This window comes from Sinohyriopsis cumingii, chromosome 4 (assembly GCF_028554795.1).
Source record: "Sinohyriopsis cumingii isolate HCF-2022 chromosome 4, ASM2855479v2, whole genome shotgun sequence".
NCBI lineage: Eukaryota > Metazoa > Mollusca > Bivalvia > Unionida > Unionidae > Sinohyriopsis > Sinohyriopsis cumingii.
Window position 1 is genome coordinate 90286779 of NC_142964.1, and position 22260 is coordinate 90309038.

Below are 22260 nucleotides of genomic sequence, written 5' to 3' on the forward strand. Positions count from 1 at the left end.
TTACTAGCCAGCCCAGCAAACTTGAACAACCTTTCATCGAGATATACCTGTATGAAATTGATAGGAATATGATTTATTTTCTCAAAATCATGAGCATGACATTCGTCATGTCTTTGATCCGCTGACAGATGAGATGAAAGTACTTCATTGCTGAAATTTGATCTTGATCTGGCCATTTGCATTCTGAGTCACATGACCTGACCTACACCCCAACAGAAATGTCCTAATATCAAAAATGGGGTGGCAAAGGTCAGAGGAAACTTGGACCTGCTTGCCAGTATCTTCCTGTAGTCATCCCAGGGTCTTCCCATATTCTTCAATCAGATATACTGGTAACTGTATATAGCCTATCATGTACTGACAAATGGTGTTAAATCACACAAATTCAAACCAAATGAATTTCTATAGTAAAATCCCATGCTCAGGAGATGAGAAAATGATCGTGTCTCTTCCCAAGGGCGATCCTGACATCTAGAAATGAAATAGTAGTCAAAACACTCTCAGTTTAAATGTTGGCAGTAAGTCTTGTGATATTTAGCATGATATGAGTATACTTCTAGCCTCAGAATGACTGCTAATAAATGTATCAGTGAGGAATCTGAGACCAGTAAAAGTTCAGACTGAAGAAAAGATTTGTCACAGTCAAAAATTATTCTTTTTCATCCTGTTTGATCCATATTTTAAGAGGAAGAATATAAAAAAACGAACAATTGAAATGAGGCACAGCATTAAGATGTGTATTGCTGGACTAAGAGGGATTGAAAAGTAATATAGTATACCACTTTTAAATGTATGGCTCTTTTGCATGTACTTCATTTATTTAGTGATTATGCAGATGTTTTCATTTATTTTAGGGAGTAAACAAAGATTCCTACTTGATCTTGGAAACACTGCCACAGGAGTAAGCTGTTTTTCATTATATCATTATTCCATTGTATAAATCTGTTTGAAAATCAGCCAAAAAATATATTCATTTAATCTGCCTGGACACAGTTTTTTTTTTTTACATTGGAATGGTTAATTCTGCGTAAAACATGCTCTCATTCAAGAATCAAAAGACCCAAACACCTTAAATATAAAGCCTTGAATGGATAGTGGACTATAATGGATAATAGACAAATGGATAGTAAACTGTAATGGACAATAGACTGGTGTTGTTTGTGGACTAATGCATGGATAATAGACTAATGGATAGTAAACTAATGGACAATAGACTGGTATTGATTGTGGACTAATGGATGGATAATAGACTAATAGATAGTAAACTTTAATGGAGAATAGACTGGTATTGATTGTGGACTAATGGATGGATAGTAGACTGTAATGGACAATAGACTCGTATTGATTGTGGACTAATGGATGGATAATAGACTAATAGATAGTAAACTTTAATGGACAATAGACTGGTATTGATTGTGGACTAATGGATGGATAATAGACTAATAGATAGTAAACTTTAATGGAAAATAGACTGGTATTGATTATGGACTAATGGATGGATAATAGACTAATAGATAGTAAACTTTAATGGACAATAGACTGGTATTGATTGTGGACTAATGGATGGATAATAGACTAATAGATTGTAAACTTTAATGGAGAATAGACTGGTATTGATTGTGGACTAATGGATGGATAGTAGACTGTAATGGACAATAGACTCGTATTGATTGTGGACTAATGGATGGATAATAGACTAATAGATAGTAAACTTTAATGGAAAATAGACTGGTATTGATTATGGACTAATGGATGGATAATAGACTAATAGATAGTAAACTCTAATGGACAATAGACTGGTATTGATTATGGACTAATGGATGGATAATAGACTAATGGATAGTAAACTTTAATGGACAATAGACTGGTATTGATTGTGGACTAATGGATGGATAATAGACTAATAGATAGTAAACTTTAATGGAGAATAGACTGGTATTGATTGTGGACTAATGGATGGATAGTAGACTGTAATGGACAATAGACTGGTATTGATTGTGGACTAATGGATGGATAATAGACTAATAGATAGTAAACTTTAATGGAGAATAGACTGGTATTGATTGTGGACTAATGGATGGATAGTAGACTGTAATGGACAATAGACTCGTATTGATTGTGGACTAATGGATGGATAATAGACTAATAGATAGTAAACTTTAATGGACAATAGACTGGTATTGATTGTGGACTAATGGATGGATAATAGACTAATAGATAGTAAACTTTAATGGAAAATAGACTGGTATTGATTATGGACTAATGGATGGATAATAGACTAATAGATAGTAAACTTTAATGGACAATAGACTGGTATTGATTGTGGACTAATGGATGGATAATAGACTAATAGATTGTAAACTTTAATGGAGAATAGACTGGTATTGATTGTGGACTAATGGATGGATAGTAGACTGTAATGGACAATAGACTCGTATTGATTGTGGACTAATGGATGGATAATAGACTAATAGATAGTAAACTTTAATGGAAAATAGACTGGTATTGATTATGGACTAATGGATGGATAATAGACTAATAGATAGTAAACTCTAATGGACAATAGACTGGTATTGATTATGGACTAATGGATGGATAATAGACTAATGGATAGTAAACTTTAATGGACAATAGACTGGTATTGATTGTGGACTAATGGATGGATAATAGACTAATAGATAGTAAACTTTAATGGAGAATAGACTGGTATTGATTGTGGACTAATGGATGGATAGTAGACTGTAATGGACAATAGACTCGTATTGATTGTGGACTAATGGATGGATAATAGACTAATAGATAGTAAACTTTAATGGAAAATAGACTGGTATTGATTATGGACTAATGGATGGATAATAGACTAATAGATAGTAAACTCTAATGGACAATAGACTGGTATTGATTATGGACTAATGGATGGATAATAGACTAATGGATAGTAAACTTTAATGGACAATAGACTGGTATTGATTGTGGACTAATGGATGAATAATAATCTAATGGATAGTAGATTGTAATGGACAATAGACTGGTAATGCTTGTGAACTAATGGATGGATAATAGACTAATGGATAGTAGACTGTAATGGACAATAGACTGGTATTGATTGTGGACTAATAGATGGATAGTAGACTGTAATGGACAATAGACTGGTATTGATTGTGGACTAATGGATGGATAGTAGACTGTAATGGGCAAGAGACTGTACTTGATAGTAGACTATTGGATAATAGACTATCATGGCTTGTTGGATGAAAGTGAATATCCTGTAAAAACAGCAGAAACTTTTTACTTTAGTGATTCTTATAATATAAGACAGGTAGCGATTGAAAAATGTTTAAAGTCAGTTTGTACACTTGTCATGATAAAGCACAGACAACATATGCTGCCTGTTAGATGCACCCAGCATGTGCAAATATATATGGACAACACAGCAACTAAAGAGCCAAGTAGTTAAAATAATTGTTTTCAGTAAGGGAAGTTTTAGTTGCTTTTCAGCTGTCCTTTAAAGACAAAACTTTAATCGTTACCATTCCTCAGGGAACCAAGCACAGCACATGCTAATATAATTTTCCTGCCAAAATCAACTTATTGTACATAATTGCTTGTAAATCCACATGCAAGCTGCACAGACACAGATCTGCTGTCATATATGCAATGGTAGATAAGGGTCTGTGTTGTTTGCAATTTGACCCAACATGTGAGTATACATTGAATATACAGGATTGCCAGAGTCAAGTGGCATGACAAAACTTTTAGTGTCATGTTTGGTTTATTAAGAAATTCATTCTGGATATAAAATAGTTTTCATTGTACAGATTTATGATCAGCTCTTTTGTGAAAATTGTTTTCTGGTTTTTGAGAAATGGAAGTCTTTGGTAGGCACATTCTCTTTTTGAAAACAAATGAATTGCATTGCTAAGGGTTGGGTGGATCTGTTAGGCAGAATATCATAATTGGTGAAAAAAACAGTGCACGTTTAAGATAAAACATTTTTCAGAAGAAAATTTAATATGTCTATTTTCATCTGCTGCGTAAATGTTTACAAACTATTGGTGCATATCTTTTTAGATATGATTCCCGTGTCAAGGCAATGGAAGTAGATGAACGTCCAACAGAACAGTACAGTGATATTGGTGGTCTTGATAAACAGATTCAAGAGGTAAGGTTTTCAACATAAAAAATGTAATTGATTAAAATAAAGTTCAGTGCAAAGATGTTGATTATTTATATGTAAATTAGGTTTGATGTTCAACTTTTGCTATCAGTATTGCTCATTACTGCTCTAATATTCAACTTTGACTTGTTTCCTAAGAGACCTACATTTTGTTTTCATTTAATAGTTAAAAATGACTGATTGAGATCTAAGTCAGTGCTAACTTTATTAAACAGGTATCCATATTAAGTTTGATGTTCAAAATTTTTTCATTTATACTGTATTTTTATCGTGTATAACATTTGTGACAATTTATGAATCAAATTCTTGGTTTGTGAACATGTTCCAGTATTTGTAATACAGAATATTTTCTTATTTTTCACTAGTTGATAGAAGCTGTGGTTCTACCCATGACCCACAAGGAGAGGTTTGAAGCTTTGGGTATTCAGCCTCCAAAAGGTAAATTTACTACAGTTACTGTATATACTTATTTATGAGTAAATGAGTCCAATTGCAAACTACATAGACCATGATCTGCCAGCACAAATCAGGGTTTATGTTGTTTGTTCTGCTGATTATTCTTTACAAACTGCATAGATCAAGATCTGTTGACTCATTATACAGTGGCAGATCTGGGTCTGTACTGTTTGCAATTGGACTCAGATTAATAAGTGAATGTATATGGTGTCCAGAATCTTGAGGGAGGAATGTTCATGTTGAGAGATTATGAAATAGATCTCTTGATTTAATTCTGTTTAGAGTTAGTGGGAAGCGAGGGGAAAAGATAAACAGCTTCTTAGCTTTGTTGCCATTGAATGTGTTGGTTTTACATAATTTGCTAAATTTGCATAAAGCTAGAATATCCTCCAGTACTGTATATTTTTGGTGAGAAACATTTTTTTGGGTGAAATTCACAAGAAAAGAGATGAGAATCTGTAAACTTAAAATAACTATTCTTAACCTTTATGTACTTGGATACAAAACTCACATGTGCTATTGAAGCAGATTACAATTCCATCCCTGAAAGTAATTTTGTGAGGTGAATGCTTTTATGTTATAGTGCTCATTACCATAAAAAAACATTGTTTGCTGATTGTTAGATTTCTGGAGCATTCATTGTTTGGTTGGTGTATGGGCACTTTTAGTAAAATATCTATATTGTACACCTGAATTGGAAGCTAAGTGCCTTTCCTGTGGACACATGAATAACCTGCATTTTCTTTAAACTAATCCTAATTTTTAAAATGGCAGGAGTTCTTTTGTATGGCCCGCCAGGGACAGGAAAGACCTTGCTTGCCCGAGCCTGTGCTGCACAGACGAAGTCCACATTCCTTAAGCTTGCCGGACCTCAGCTGGTTCAGATGTTTATTGGAGATGGAGCAAAGCTTGTTAGGGATGCCTTTGCTCTGGCCAAGGAGAAGGAACCAGCTATCATCTTCATTGATGAATTGGATGCTATTGGTGAATTTTTTTTAATTGTTAATAGATACCTTTTTTTAAATCTTTAAAATCAGACCCTTGAAGTTGTTAAACAACTTGTTCACAACTGTTGTATGGCTAATTTCATTAGGTGTGAAGGGTGTATCTGTCATAAAGCAATAATATTGAGGATTCTTGTGTAAATTTTCAAAGCATGTGTGATGTAACAACACATGGGGTAATTCCATTTCAAAATTTAAAAACATTTGGTTTTTAAAAACTGATTTTGAAGCTATAGTCATTTTTCATAACAGTCTTTCAGCAACATTGGAGTAACAGCCACAAATACTTCTATTGTGTGGTTGATTAATGGGTAATGTTAATCAGACACTGCAAGTAACTCTTGTAGCATGGTTCCAGCTTTTTGGTTTTGATGTAAAATAGCATCTACATTAATTCCTAATAACTCTAGATGAGGTGGAACCTACTGACATCAGAACTTTACATTTACATCTAGTTCTGTAAGTTAATACAAATTTAATAACTTCCAAAACTGAGAAATACAGCAGTCTTAGCATCTGTGTCCTATTAAGAGACAGAGAGCAGCTCAAAATTTAGAAAATGTTTTATAGTATATCTTAGTGTATTTGAGTTTAAAAATACCTACAGAAAATAGATGGACAGAGTAGGATCAGTGCTGTACTCCCATGAAACTTATAAAAAAATATCATGCCTAATAGTTTCATCAGAAATAATGAACATAAATGATATAGATCATTTGTCACTATGCTTGTTTATAAATCCAGAAATGTGAAATTTTCACAAACCACTGTAGAACAATAAAAATTAACATGATTAACACAAAGTACTTGAAGTTAAGAGAAATCTGACAATTTTTAAAATGTTGTCAGTTGGAGATGTTGTAGAGAACATAGGGATGAGCACAGTTCAAAAGTCAAAAGTTAGGGTCATTGAGTGAAAGAAGGAATATAGTTTGTGCATAATTCAGATTTAGACCATATTTGATGACCAGACTTTATGGAGGACTTGTACGTAGGTAAGGAAGAGCAGACATGATTTTTCTCCATTTGAAAGCGGAATTACGCTTTTCTCCTGACTTGAATCAGATTTTTCTTGATATAGTCCATTTTTTATATATCATCTCCATTCCGGTTTTTTAAAAACAATCTGTCCACTCCCATTCCACAACGACCCTTGTAAATTATTTGTTCCATACATTAGTTATGCACACAACTCTCGTAAAGAGTATTTTGATTGGTCAAAGGTTTAAATTTATCCAGTGAATCTTCATGTAATGGAAACTGATGGCAGTGGAAGAAGAAGTATGCATGCAAAACATGGCATCCCGAGTTGTTGAGAAAGACCATGACACGAAAAGTTTAGATAAAGGTTTTAAAAACATATGGAAATGGATGGAGCAAAAAGTTGACGGAAATTTTATTGGTCAGTTTATAAGAAAACTGAATGCTTGAGGACTGGCATTTTGTGACCTCTGCTCTACAGTAGTCGTGGTTGGAAGAGTTTGGAACAGCACCTTAAAAAAAAGCATTCAGAAAAATTGAAGTTCAGAAGGCATCTGGAATAAGTGCAATTAATTATTATAAGAAGAAAGATTTCTTGCATGTGAGAACAGATGTAGCCCTCTGTCAGAATATGCACACTGCATGTTGCCGATACAAGCACCAGCTTGAAAGGAAGAAGGCTGTCATTGAGAAGGAAAAGAAACGATTGCACATTGAGCAAAAAAAAGTCAGTGGTCACAAAAAGGAAGGCTACAGAAATCTTTGCCAAAGCCACAAAAAGAGCTCAGCTGGCATATCAACAGGTTGTGTCCATTGGAGAAAAGGCAAGTGAATGTATGGGATTATTTGTATATAATTGATCTACTTGGGTGTTTATTTTAATGATTTATTTTGAAAAGAGAGAAGTATAATATATTTGCTGCAAAAATTGAGATATTATTGTGACTTAATTAGATGTGAACACTGACATGCACACGAAATAACTTCAGCGTCGATAGTACTTCAGAACAAATTCATGTGACTGCCCCTCAAGACCCCATTTGGGGAGGACACCACCACCCTACCCCAATTTTTTCATCGGTTTTTAATGGAAGACCAAAATCTTGTCTGGAAGAGGCCTAGTGATTATGGGGTCAGTGGGCAGAGATCAGGGTTATTACAACCCACATAAAAAGCAGTTTTACACAATAACGTTTATTCTCAAGTTCTATTGGATAGTATCACTTTGATTTATTCTGATTTGGATGAATTTGAACCAAAAACTTCATCCGCATGTTCGCAAATCATCTCTTGCATAAGGAGGGACTAGTTATTGCACTATCATTGTAATAGATTTGAAGTCAGAAGCAAAGAATATTGCTCAAACCAGTAAGGCCAAACCCCAGTCAGTCTCTGTGAATCAGATATCATCTACACATCACAAGCTTAACTCACAACCAGTTTTCATAGTTGTGTGAACCAACTATGATAATTTTGCACCACTGGCAGCTTAGATTGAGCCCTAGATTTTTCAGTTGACTCCATTGTTGCTAAGGGACTGAGTTTGGAAATATTAAGAATGGTTTCACAGGGTATTTTAGGAATTTGTGTTAGTTTTTGGAGGATATAACTTGAAATAAATTCTCATTTCTTCACATTAGTTCAAATCATAAGATCTGCTAGAGAACCTGATCACAGGAGTTTTTGTTACTGGTTTTGTTTTTCAATACTTTTCAGCGCTATGCATGCATATTGATAGGTGTTAAGAAATTCTTCATGTTCTAGGCAGATTTTGGCATTGGCTTTCCTCAATGAAGCATGCTATTTTTGAGATATGTTTGTTAGAAGTGGCAATTTTTAAAGACATTTTGACCTAAAGTATATGTATGTTTATTAAGGTATGAGAAAGTATTCACATTAAATAGTTTGTATGTGTGTACGTATGCATGAACATGTGTGCACGCATGCATGTTGTACATTACTTATATTATACAAATTTTGAGGTAAAACTTAAAAATGATAATTTCATTTGCAGGTCTATCAGAATCCAAAAATTTTTACTTGCCAGGAATCATTAATATAGAATATCTAGATTTGTACTCTTTATCCAGTATAAAATTTGTGAAAAGAAACATAATTTTACTTGGCAATTTAAACTTTCTATATACCACATATACTTGCTTTTAAGTCAAGTTCAGCTGCAAACAATATAAACCCTGATCCGCCATTGCATAATGTACTGGCAGATCTTGGTGTATTTTTTTGTTCTACTGATTACTTTTCCAAGCAAGCTGCATTGATCCAAATCTGCTGGCTTATTATGTGATGGCATATCTGGATCAGTACAGTTTGCATTGGGTCTTATTATTGTGGGCTTAACACCAACATTTTTCAGCACATTATAGGCTACACATGGCAGCCAGTTATGAAAAATGCAGGAAGAATCACTGACCCATAGGAAGCTGTGCAGTATGTATGGAATCCCACACAGACTCCCACACAAGTTGTTTTTTAACTCTGGGTTTTACATTTGTTAGTTTTAAACAAAATTGGGTTTATCTGTAATCTTGTCCTAAAAGGAGGATTTTTTATTATTTTATAGTTAAGTAGGTATTCATTTTTCTGTACATAAGTACAGAAAGAGGAAAATTGTGGGTTTTCATGTTACATTAAATGGAGATTTTTTCTTGGTACATAGGTACAAAGAGATTTGACAGTGAGAAGGCTGGAGACAGGGAGGTGCAGAGAACCATGTTAGAACTTCTCAATCAGATGGATGGATTTCAACCAAACTCCAAAATCAAGGTCAGAGTACAGGATATGTAGGTGACTGAACACAAACATAGTTCTCGGACTCAAAACTTTAGAAGTAAATGACATACCTAGAGTCTTAGAATATCCTGAAAATTGACATGAGACAGAGATACAAACAGTAAAGTAATCCCAGAAATGTTTTCATTTCTAATCTGACCCAAATCATTTCAAAGAATATTGTCATCATTTTTAAAATATGAACAGAAATTCAACTTTTGTACTTAAAACGTTCTGTCATACCAGGGTAAGGCCATAGTACAGATTTTGATTAAATTAAAAAATGTATTGAATTCCATCAGAAAAAGTGTTCTTCATTGGCCCATTACATGTATTTTGCCCACTTTTAGTTCTGTTAACCAAGGGAACTTTTTTGCTTCCTTATTCATAGAGTTACAGAACAGCTTATTGAAAAATAAGTTCTTCTGTGTCAGTTGATTTTATTACTTTATTTTTATCATGTGCCAACTACATTTTCACAGGTCATTTGTCATCTTACCTCCTCTTTGGTAGAAACCAGTGGATGGCTTTGTGTTTTGATGAGTGGTTACTCAACAAAATTCAGTGGACTTAAAAAATGATTGTAATTTGAGAGATATTTTTTTCTAGACACAGATAAGTGCGCAGACAAGTCTTTAACGCTATGTGAAAGTTAGTCAAGAATGGTGTGTGTACTCCCTCATTATTTGACTTCACACATATAACAAAGTTTTTATCTGGCCAAAAAGGCCATTAGTGATCATTGCTGTTTTGTTTGTTTTCTTCTATGCATTCCTTTCCTTTTGATTCTCCACTTCTGTTAGGTATCAAACTGAGAAGGTGAGAAAACAAGTGGCATAAGAGTTGAACTTCAAATTTCAGTACAATCTCATATCTCAACCTTGCACCCCTCATTCTGTGATGGATCATCAATGTAAACAAACCAGACATTGTCCCTTTGTGGCATTTTGTCCATCTAGGTATAGAACCTGTAACACATCAAATTGGTGTGGCCCTCTCAAATACATCAAAAGAATCATTCATGCTCCCAGGAAGGCATTGACCAAGACATTGAAGTAGGACCTTCAATATGGTGTTAGACCATGTCATATCCCAGTTCAGGATGTCCTCCACTGAGAAGATGGCATTCCTGGATGATATACTATGAAACCATTAAGCATGTCTGATGTTTATTTCACAACATGATCAACCTTAGAACCTTATTTCTCTCAGTCACAGTTCAGGATGGATAATCAATATAGAGAAGTTGGACCTTATTCATTCTCAGTATTTAGCCCATCTAGATGTGTAACTCAAATGCATATTACCTTAGCGCCTCTTTTACAAGATGCATAAAAAGTATAATTTGTGTGTTGGAGAAGGCATCAAACAAGATATTCTCTGATGGAAGAGTTTTTATTATCAGCTCCTCTGCCTGCTTGGTGTTTTTGTGAACCTGTTACAATGCCAGTTGATTGTGTTGGAGAACAAACTTAATATTTGACCATTGCAGGTCTGTTGCAATTGGAGACATCAAGAGAAGGTTCTTCATATCAGCCTCCTGGAGAAATGAAAGCCATTCTCAATGCCTTCAGCACATGGGTGGAACATATGCATGGTATTGGTTAGTGGCAGCAGCACAGACAGTGACTACTCATTTATGAAAGTGCTGTCTTTGACCCAGACATGAATTTGCTACTTTCACTTGGTTTACCTGGCAAACTTTTGATGGTGCAACAGCAGTGAAGTGTAGAATCCCACTCTGATATCCTGCACACTTGTGTAAACAAATTGTGTCTCATTGTAATATTGACAGAAGTTCATTCTTTTAGTAGAGCAGTCATACTGCTTCTGGGTTACACAGATAGAGGTAGGATGTTCAGCATTTCATCCTCCTCATTGCCATTTTCCTCCTTACCATCTCTGCTGATGTGATCAAGTAATGTATTTGACAGAGAAAGAAGATTTTTCACAAAATATGTTTTGCCAATAATACTTACCTGATTAAATTGCAATCCCTCCCACCCATTCCCGCAACATGAGAAATCTTTAAAGTTTTGATCAAGTAAAAAAAGCTGGTACATACAGGTATAACAGTGACCACGTAGCAAGTAGAAATGGAGTTGACCTGGAAGAGTTGCTTCCCTTTGTGTTAATTGACTAATTTAATAACACTTTTACAGCATGGTTTTTTAATGGTAAAATTTTTGACTTGATAACAGAATGTCATCCAATGCTAATATTTAAAGCTTACATTTATTTGAAGGATTTATCTTTCCAAAGCTTTTGTGTGGTCAGTGAACATTGAAAGATTTTTTCAGACACAGGCCAAAGGAAAGTGCCTTTCAGTGACCCAGCTGACACAGACTCATAATCCACTTGCACAACAGGGCTATATCTTTTCACTATTATTTTGACACAATGTTGAAAATGCTATACTTGAAATAAAATTTTAAAATTGTAAACAATGCTTTAGATTGACTAATTTTGTGTGTGTATTTAATGTCATAATGTACTTCTGAACTAATTGTGTGTAATCTTATCCACTACATCATACGCGTCAACTGTTATGCTTTTGGCTTAATCATTAAGCTTTTTTTGGGTATTTGGATTATGCATTTTCGGTATATCCCCCTCCCAAAAAAAATGAATAATTTGTTTTCTCATTTTTATTAACATCCCATTAATCCCACAGACCGTATTCTAGAACAGACGGCTTCTATGTAACTACGATATAAGAGTACACTTGTCCGTAGACTTGCATGCACTTTCCTATCAGTTATATGTTCTATTTATAGCAGCTGCCCTATTTCCAAGAAACATGCTGGTTCTACTTTCAAACTTTTGACCTTGGTTTCTATTTATAGCAGCTGTATGGCTTAGTTAGGAGAGAACAAACTGGTTTTCTAACGTGTAATCTTTGCTCGCAGATTCCTAGTTCAAATTCATATCTGGTACAGAACCAGTCTGTAGGTATTTGGCGCTTAAAGTTGTCATATTTGTTACATTCAATGCGTGTGTTAGAGCAAAAATGTTTTTCAAAAAATTTCACAAATGGATTAGGAAAAGATGAAAAATCGATTCAGAGATGAATGTATGAATAACACAATACAGCGTTCCATTCTAGGGCAGCTTCACACCCCTTGCAGGCTGTGTAGAAAGGATTTTAGTATTTGTCATGGTGGTAAAACAAAGAAACTTTGAATTAGCTTGTTATATTAACTCCATTACTAAGGTAACTTCTTTTTTATAGCAGAATTAAATTGTGGACACCAATTTTGTAAATGCAGTTGCATTTTGTACCGAGTTCTTAATATAACACAGACAACCCTTGCAGATGAAGACTACATTGGTCCTTTGATTAATAGGATATTTTCAGATTCCAAAAATGCAGAAAATAAACATGTGCAAGAACAAAATCATCTAATATTGTTAGGTGTTTAGCAGAAGATACTTTACTTAAGATTGCAGAAGCCATGAAAATTGGGCTGTTTAGTATAGCAACAGACAGGGTAGTGATTATGATGACAAAAAGTTGTACCCAGTCTGTGTAAGAGACGTTGACAACGAAAATTGCAAAGTCAGAGTGCTCTTCTTTCATTACCAGAATTAACAGTAGATTCCACTGGAGAAAATGTTGTTTTATTTGCTTGATAACGCTTTGAATACATTTAAGTTGGCAGAACTGTGTAGGGTTTTCAGCTGATACTGCCTCAGTGATGACTGGAATTCATAAAGGAGTTGCATTCTGTATTTTGAAAAACGTCTCCATCATTGTTCATATCAGGTTGTCTCTGTCATATGATGCACCATGCTGCAGGAAAGGCTGCTGTTAAATTAGAAGAACTCCTGAAGTATCAAGTTGGCACTCCATCTGATAATGTACTTCATGTGGACATAGTTTATTTTTTTCTCATCTTATTTCCTATCTAAAAGACCCAGTAAGTGGAAGATATAAATTTCCTCTTTGTCAGGTTATGAAAGGAATATTGGTTCTTTACATATCATTTTGTACATATGCTCATTGAATTTTTATCATGTTATATGTGGATTACTCTTTTTCTGCTTTGATTACTCTTTTTGTCCACTTGGATTACACTTATTCCTCACATGGGGTTGGCATGTATGCTACATATTTGATTTCATTTCATTTCATTAAAAACATTTGTTTTCTTGGTCCTCTTGTAAGCGGCACACAGTTTTTGTTTCTTGAATTATGCAAAAATCTCCACATTTCTTGATCAAAGCCAGTTGCTTATGTTAATAGAACCAGTGGCTACACCTTTAAACTGTAATTACCTAATTTCCTTCTGGGTGAAAAACATTGTGTTTAAGGCTTTTGTAAATCTCTAAGCCCCTAGCTTAGCTAATTGTTAAACATTCGCACGGGTACCGATCAGTGTATGTAACCAGTGAAGTATTATTACCATGTAGACTTGAGCATGGGAAAGCTATTTATTATTCATGCAGGACCAGTGATCACCAGTTATATGTAATCGATGAAATACAGAGACCAGAAACAGTACTCTTCCTCATTCATCAGTCATATGCATCACAATGTATATGAAGTATATGGCTTTCATTACAGTGAAGCAGATGATCTTCTTAAAGTTGAGAGACCTACAAATGGAGCCAAAGCAGGGGGTTAAATATCAACAACAAGTTTCTTTTAGGAACTTGAAAAAGAAGAATGCATTTTGTCAGCATGCTCAAGGTTACTTTAAGGCAAATTAGATAGCACTTTTTTTTACAAGCCCTATGGGAAACTCACTTAAAATACATAAGGTGTCCAATTTAGATTTAGAGTCACCCCAGGATTTTTTTCCGAATGGGTAATTCTATAACTGTACTTTTAATTGGCACCATACAGTTGTTGTGCGGAGGTACCATTAAATGCTGGTACGTAGATATTAAATTGAATGTCAAAAACCTCAGTTTTGGTTATATTTTACAACATCTAAAGTTTTCATTTAAAGTCGACACCATTTTTTAAGTATTTTCCACAACATGCCAATATAGCTGTAATATACATAGCCATGTAGAATTCATGTGTATTGTGAAAAGAAAGAATTATTTTCATAGGTTTACAATTATTAATAATACTCTTATTAATAATACTCAGTTGATAGTTTGTTGTTTTTAAATTGTAGGTTATTGCAGCAACAAATCGTGTAGATATTCTGGATCCAGCCCTTCTGCGGTCTGGCCGTCTGGACAGGAAGATAGAGTTTCCACACCCTAATGAAGAAGCAAGAGCCAGGATTCTTCAGATTCACTCCCGCAAAATGAATGTCAGGTATGATTGAGCAAAGCATATACAGGTGAAATGTTGATGTTTTAAAGTCATTTGAAGACATGGATTGTGTATGAATTATTGCCGCTAGAGGTGATTATCACAGGAATATTTAATTACCAATGTACTGTTTTACATTTGACTGAGATGGTATCAGAAAAATGGTATATGACAAAAGACTATTCATTGTTTTGCATTTGAGCAATGATGGTATACTCTTGACTGCAATTATGTGAATTAAGCACTTTTAATGATGCTGAATCGGAAAAAGCAATCATCTTTTAGGCTTAGACCAGTCTGTATCAAATGGATGAAGATGTTAATCTTCATTAGATGGATTGTGTCTGATAGAATATAGCCTTGAATTAGAAAACTTTTTAAATTAACATTTTTGGAATTGTTGGTGGTGGTATTTCATATACAAATTAATGGCAACATATTTCTGGCTACTAGTTTCAAATAAATTTTATCAGTGAAAGAGACCATATGAAAAGTTGTTGTGGGGTTTAACGCCATTTTTCAGCACACGATAGGCTATGTATGGCAGCCAGTATTAATGGTGGAGGAAGAACCCGGGAAGAACCACCAACCCACGAGAAGCTGCTGGCAAGCTTTCTCACATACCCACATTGGTTAAATCTTAGACTCAAACCCACACAGACAGAGGTGAGATGGCAGTGATCCGTTACAGAGAGCGCTTTAGACCACTCGGCCACTCAGGGCCCCCCATATGAAAAGAATAATTAAACTTGAGAGGAATCATCTGTATGGCATACAGATGTTTGTACATTTTAAAAAGTTAAAACAATCTTACAGCATGGAGAAAATCAGAATCAATGCTTCTTGTTAAACCAGACATTGTGCAGTTTTCCCACTCTGGTTGGGGATTATGCAAAGACTTGGGGGAAGTCCTACTGTTTCATTCCATTTCTTGATAATACTTTTTAAATTAGTGTTGCAAATCTTTTGACATTTTTATTTGATATACAAAGTAACATTTGTGAAATTAAATTGAAAATACATGTTACTGGGTGAAATTTATTTTTTGACACCTTTGTTTAGATGACCTGAGATATATGCAACAGAAGGCAGTTAAGTCAGTTAAATATCTAAACTTATTGTTATTATTATTATTATTATTATTATTATTATTATTGTTGTTGTTGTTGTTGTTTGAAGCATTGATGTTTTTTTTAGCTTGTATTCACAAGTTTTCTTTTCCCAAACTATATAGTCCATAGCTAACTGTAAGGCAAAGTTAGCTTGTGGTATTGTCTTTGTCTATCAGGTATTGTCTGTTTTCCATTGTGCATCGCCCATCATTTGCTGACAATTATTATTTGCAACCTGTTCTTTAAAACTGCTGGACTAGTTTTCATGATTAACCTAGGCATTCCTGTATCAATGGCTTTGTTGTACTCATGCTGATCCATTATTAAATATGGTCACCATTACTAAAGTTAGAAAACCCGTCAAACAACCTCTTAAAAACACGTCAGAACTTTACCAAATTTGATAGAAAGCATAAAGGACTCTAGAATTTGTTAAGATGATACAACACTGCTGTCAAATATGGCACTTTTAATATGGGGTGCTCATCCATAGATGCCATTTAGAATTTTCTTATCATTTTAATTTTAAGGTTTTGAAATCAAAGTACCCTGGCATGTATTTTTAAAAAGCTGCCTTCCCTGGATACCATGTATGTTTAAATGGAACAGCCCTAAGATGATAACTTTTTAAACAGGGTCCATAGCAGACCTTGAAAAGCCTTGAAAAATGAATTTGTCCTGCAAGGCCTTGAAAACACTTTCAAAATTTGTCTGGGTACCTTGAAAAACCTTGATTTTCTTGAAACCAAAAGGAATTAATAAATAGTTTTTGTTTTACAGATTTAAACAAAACAATCTTTCGCTAAGTTTGTGCTGGAATGGAAATTTCCACATCTGCCCACTGCGCAGTCATACATTTTGAACTTATAATTGTAAAAAGCCTGGATGTAGCCATGGTTTAAATTCGAATCATTTGTACACTTTGAAATGTCTGGCTGCCGATTCCAACTCCAGTGGTTAGATGGAGAAAAATATAAAGTTTGGATTATGGGAGCTTTACAAAATCCAGATTATGCCAGAAATATATTTATTTGCATGCGATGGGAGAGAGTGATTTTCTGTCACATGCAGGTGGAAAAAAACAAAACCCATTACAGCTAATATGGCAAAACACGATGCCTTCAGCATGAAATTGTTTTTGACAAAAGAGGTATCTGTGAACAAAAAGATTCAAGTTTTAAAATAGAAACTGTAAAGTCTTAATTATGAAATTAGTTCCATCTGGTTCTTTTTTTCTTGGATTGAGTGGAAATAGGATAGAAAATAATTGTAATGAACACGATAAATCTAAAAATATAGAATACAGCTAAGCTGAGAGAAATATTAATACAATATGTGAAATAGTTTAAAATATCCATACGCTTTTTTTATATGTGATGGTTCTTCCTCCACCATTAATACTGGATGCCATGCATAGCCTATCGTGTGCTGAAAAATGGCGTTAAACCCTACAACAACAACAACAACAATATATAAGTGATAACATAAATAAAACAAATATCTTTGTTACTTTCTGTTTGTTTTATGGGGGGTAGGTGAAAAAGAAAAGCAGGTACCCAAAAAAAGACAATGACATCTGCTGCTGATGACTGCATTGAAAGCAGAGACTCATAGGAAAATGTTCTTTATCACAAAATCAAATAGTTGGAGAAAAAGTGTTCAGGACAAAATCGCTGAACTTGGAGCTCTTGAAAAACAGATTGATGACAAGCTACAAGAGCTGAAAAATTCACTCTAAAATATTTTGGACTTTGTAAATAGTGTAGTGTAGACAGAGTAAAATGAACCTTGTTCAGTGACTGTACATTATTCTAATGTCCAGATGTAGGATGTTTAGTAATGGGAATGATATCAATGATCATACTCTTGACATATTCCTTGTAATAAGAAATAGTAAGTATTAAGTTGTGTTTACATACAGTTTCATTGATGTATCCTTTAAAATTAATGTAAGATTGCACGTTGAAAGACATGATTTTAAACCTTGAAAAAAGCTTGAATATTTTTGAAAGAAATATGATACTAACCCTGTTTAACAAGAACTTGTTCCTTAAAAAGAATGCTTAACAGAATTTTACTAAAATTTAAATGAAAGCTTTTCAGATTTGGAAAAAATTATGCCAGTCCACCACTAAATATAACTACCATTACTAAATATAAAAACACCTTTAAACAACTTTATACTACTCAACAGAATTTTATTCAGTTATATAGAAAGCATGCATACATGAATTTATACTGGTACGGCTAATTCACCATTAATTATGGCTTCCATTATAAAAACAGAAAAGCAGTTAAATAACTTTATTTCAGAAAGATGCTCAGCAGAAATGACCATCTGTAACAGAAAACATTCTGGTATAAAGACCTTTTAATACTGCTCAAATTTTGCTGATGTGCTGTCAAATATAGATGAAGATACAGAATATACAGAGACCATAAAATATGTTTCCTTTTTTTTTCATAACATAAATGCAATCAGCATAATATAAAGAAATTTCTACACAGTATACTACTCACTCAGATTTCTTGGCCAACTGCTCTTGGTTGTTGGTGAATGATCTCAGATCCAGTACAGGGTCTGTTAATTTTTATTCCAAAATTTGTTGTTTAGTCATTTTTATCATTTCTGTTTGTACATGTTTGGAGCTCCTATGGCTCTTCCTTACTAATAGTACCCTTTGAAAAATGCAGTCAGTCCACAGACATCATTATACATTTTATTTAAAAATCAGTATAGTTTACTGTTTTCTTATGGGACTTCTGCCAGTCTATGTCATTGTTAGATTGGGAATGATTGGTTTGTTTTGTTGTTTTTATGGCACAGCAGCACAGATGGGTTATTTAGTGTTAAGAGAGCTGGAGTAAAGTAGATTGCCCAATAATTATTGTTATTTTGATTACAGCAAAGATGTCAATTTTGAAGAATTGGCCAGATGTACAGATGACTTTAATGGGGCTCAGCTTAAAGCTGTGTGTGTTGAAGCTGTAAGTATTTTTGTAAATCTGCATTGCACCAAATAGCTAATTTTATATGTTGCATGGTAGTATGATTATTAATAAATGTCACTTAACAATGTCCACAATTAGCACAAAGACTGTAATTAGTATGAAAAATATATCTCCCAAATCAGTATTGATCATTAAGGTTATGTAACTTGTTTATTTATGCTTTATGCCACTCAACAGCAAACAGCATGCATTGATTTCATAATTTACTTTCATTTTGTCCTAGATCATATTCAGACAAGTTTAAATGCAAATTTGTTGTTTTAAGGCCTGTTGTAAGGCTGTAAATGGAGATATACTTTAATCCTGTTTAAACTGTTTTACAATGAACTGTAACTATTTGTCCCCCATCAAAAAGTAGGGGACAGTATATGTGATTTTTTTTCCATCTATTCATCCTTCTGTCCATCCATTTGTCTGTCATCTGTTTCAGATAAATAACTTTATTACACAAGTTAATTAAGTTATGAAACTTGGTATCCTTGTACATATTTTTATTCAGAAGTGTCTGTACCACAAAGAGGATCCCATCTTGACTGTCAAGGTCATGTGTCAGTATTTTTTGTTTTCCATTACATCCCTTTCTGCTTGATACCTTTCTGGGTGTTTCAGATTAAAGGATGAAATTTGGTATCCTTAAACACCACAAGAAGGTAGTTCACTAACTGTAGAGCTGATTGAAATTAGTGAATGAAGCTTTATATACTTGCATGCCATCGCTAGAATGTGTGGTTTAATCTGTGGTGTAACACATTTGAGGTCTTGTCTTTAAGATCAAGGTCACAAGTCAGTATTTTAGGTTTAAGTAAAATTTTCAGATTTGCTTAATAACTTAAGAGCTGTTTGTTGCTTTAATTTTGGTTTCTACCAAAATTTTCACACAAAAAATATTGGCGATTGATCAGGGTGTTGATTAAATGGCCAGTGTTTTTGCAAAGGCTCTTAAATTCAGTTACTGAAGTGCCTGAGAATGTTTCCTTACAATATATTCAAACTTCAGGGATTTTGAGCAAGGGTGAGTCCATGAGTTTGATGTCCTAAAAAGCTACTGACATGTAAAGTATTTATAATCACTCTGAGTAATAGATGAAACAATTTTACAAATATATTGAGGTGTATAGGGGATCAGCTACAGAAGTACTTAAGGTGGAGATACTAGTCTGGTGTCAAAAATTATGGACAGGATTTGGCTAACTACTGATAGACATAATAGATCTGTTTTTGGAAGACGTGTTGCATTTCACCTTTTGAGTCCTGACAGAGATCAGTCAGGTTTCATACACTCAAGTTCCTCAATTTTTTTTATCATCCCATGTATCACATTCAGGTTTATATATTCAAGGCCTAGCTCAGTGATCACCTTTTCTTCTTCTAATGGTGTTTGAGATAGCATGACGCATGGCCACTTTCCATAATTTCCCAGTAACTCTACAGATCTGTTGCAGAGGTTGCAGTTCAGGTTCATTGGATATTAATGGTTGCATCACTATGGTAACCAGTGGAGCAATTTCTCTGAATTTTCTTGTTTTCTTTCTTTGTAGGGCATGATTGCCTTGAGGAGAGAAGCAAAAGAACTAATTCATGAAGATTATATGGATGCCATCATTGAAGTTCAAGCCAAAAAGAAAGCCAATTTGCAGTACTATGCTTAAGAAGCCACTCATTTAATGGCAGCCAATTTATGGGGCACATGCCGAGTCCTTTACAAAGACTATATTCTTACTGGAAGACCAGTATGAATTTGTTGGTTGGAACCAATATAAATATTTGAGTTTTAGTGTACTTATGGTACATGGCATTGTTGTTCTTTCATGTCTGTTCAGTTTGAAATAGAAAGGTAAATTTAAGGGTCTACATAGACCAGGTTAGTATGTGTGCGAAAACATGTCCTTTTTAGATACAAAATACACATTTAAGATCAATCTGGAACTTTACTCCACTTTAAGAATATACATCTATTCTTTTTATTTATTTTTGTTGAAACTTTAGATCTTGGTTGTAGAAACATTTCATGAGCCAGATGCATTCAGCTGAAAAGGTTTTACATATAGCTAAAATTGTGTCCAGATGAAATTTTTTTAAAAGCTGTTTTGGCTTTGAGTGATTTCATCTCTTTAAACCCTAGCATTCAGTCTGCTTTCTCTTACTAAAAATCGTCTATGTTTCTAATAATAAAGCAGATTTTATATAGCTCTTATGAACTTCACTCCTGAAGATATCACTGCAATAATTGTAACCAATCACAGATAATATTGTAGTCCCAAAGAAAAGCATTAAAATTTTGTATTCCTGAGAAAGCAGGATTAAAATCTAAATGGGAAATAAAAGGTATTTCAAGCTAGACAGCTGGTCTTTTGCACAAGACGACAAAGTCTACAAGCATGATTATGCTACTTTTGAAATGTCAGATGCACTGAAAATTCCAATTGTTTCGTTCAGATAGTTATTTAGAAAATATGCTACATAACCTGCACACATTTTGGAATAGGATGTGTCCAAATTAATGACCAAGGTAAGTCTTTTGCATCTGAACTAATGCACTGAACTTCATCAAAAATGTGGGAAAATTAAGAAAAAGTATTGAGCTTAATTAGTGCATTGATGCATGACATTTAGTCAAGATTTGTGAAGGGACTTAACTCAAATTCATATCCGGAAAGGAATTGAGCGGTCAGAGTGGTTACCTCCCTTGATGTCCTGTCGAGGACTTTTTAAGACCATACAAAATTTCAGCAGAAACTGATCATCAGCGGTAACTGTTTAAATATTTTCTCAAAACATTTTATGAATTTTTTTAAATTAATTTGTTTAAGGAGACAAAGAGGGGAAAAGGTAAAATAAATAAACATATTTTATAATTAAGAGTACATGTATTTGAAGGCATTTACTTGTGAGTATTAGGAAACGAATAGATTAATCAATATCTCATAAGTTCATCTGTTTGTTATCATTTGATGTAATCCTTTAGATCCCATTTAAAGTTGTAGTATTTGAACCCTCCAAGTCATCTGCATTTTCAATCTTTCTTTTTGCCACGTCTCATTGAAATATTTATTACAATGTTTCATTGTATCAGTTTGTAAAATGGGTTTTATCTGTTAAACGAGATTTCCAATTTGTAATGTATTTCAAATTTTAATGAAGACTAGTTAGCGAGATGAATGGGAGATTGGATGACAGGTTACTACTTTAGTTCAATAAACATCTTGTTGAATCTTGAAATTTATGGTTTGTTGTTACTCTTAGCTGACAAAGAAAAAGCAAATTCAGTGTGTTTAAATTATGGAAAATAAGCATTTGTCAGCATGTTTTTCTACACAAGTGCCTCTTACCATGGTTTTACCATATGATGCTAGAATATTGGTGGGGGGACATTTCTCATTGCTACCTTGTTGAAACTTCCTAGAGGATTGAAACTTTACACAGACATTCATCCCAAGGTCTAGTTTGTCATAAATG

General features: G+C 34.0%; 1 protein-coding gene across 1 annotated transcript in view; it reads left to right on the plus strand.

Annotated features, from left to right (window-relative positions):
* Positions 1-22023, plus strand: part of LOC149801645 (26S proteasome regulatory subunit 6A-B) — a 38222-nt gene extending 16199 nt beyond the window's left edge. The window contains exons 6-13 of the mRNA XM_089955917.1: positions 855-901; positions 4072-4162; positions 4543-4615; positions 5408-5617; positions 9296-9402; positions 14538-14683; positions 18699-18780; positions 20343-22023. Coding sequence (XP_089812043.1) covers positions 855-901; positions 4072-4162; positions 4543-4615; positions 5408-5617; positions 9296-9402; positions 14538-14683; positions 18699-18780; positions 20343-20453 — 867 coding nt within the window. The 3' untranslated portion in view covers positions 20454-22023. The remainder of the gene's footprint in view (positions 1-854; positions 902-4071; positions 4163-4542; positions 4616-5407; positions 5618-9295; positions 9403-14537; positions 14684-18698; positions 18781-20342) is intronic.
* The last annotated feature ends 237 nt before the right edge of the window (positions 22024-22260 follow it).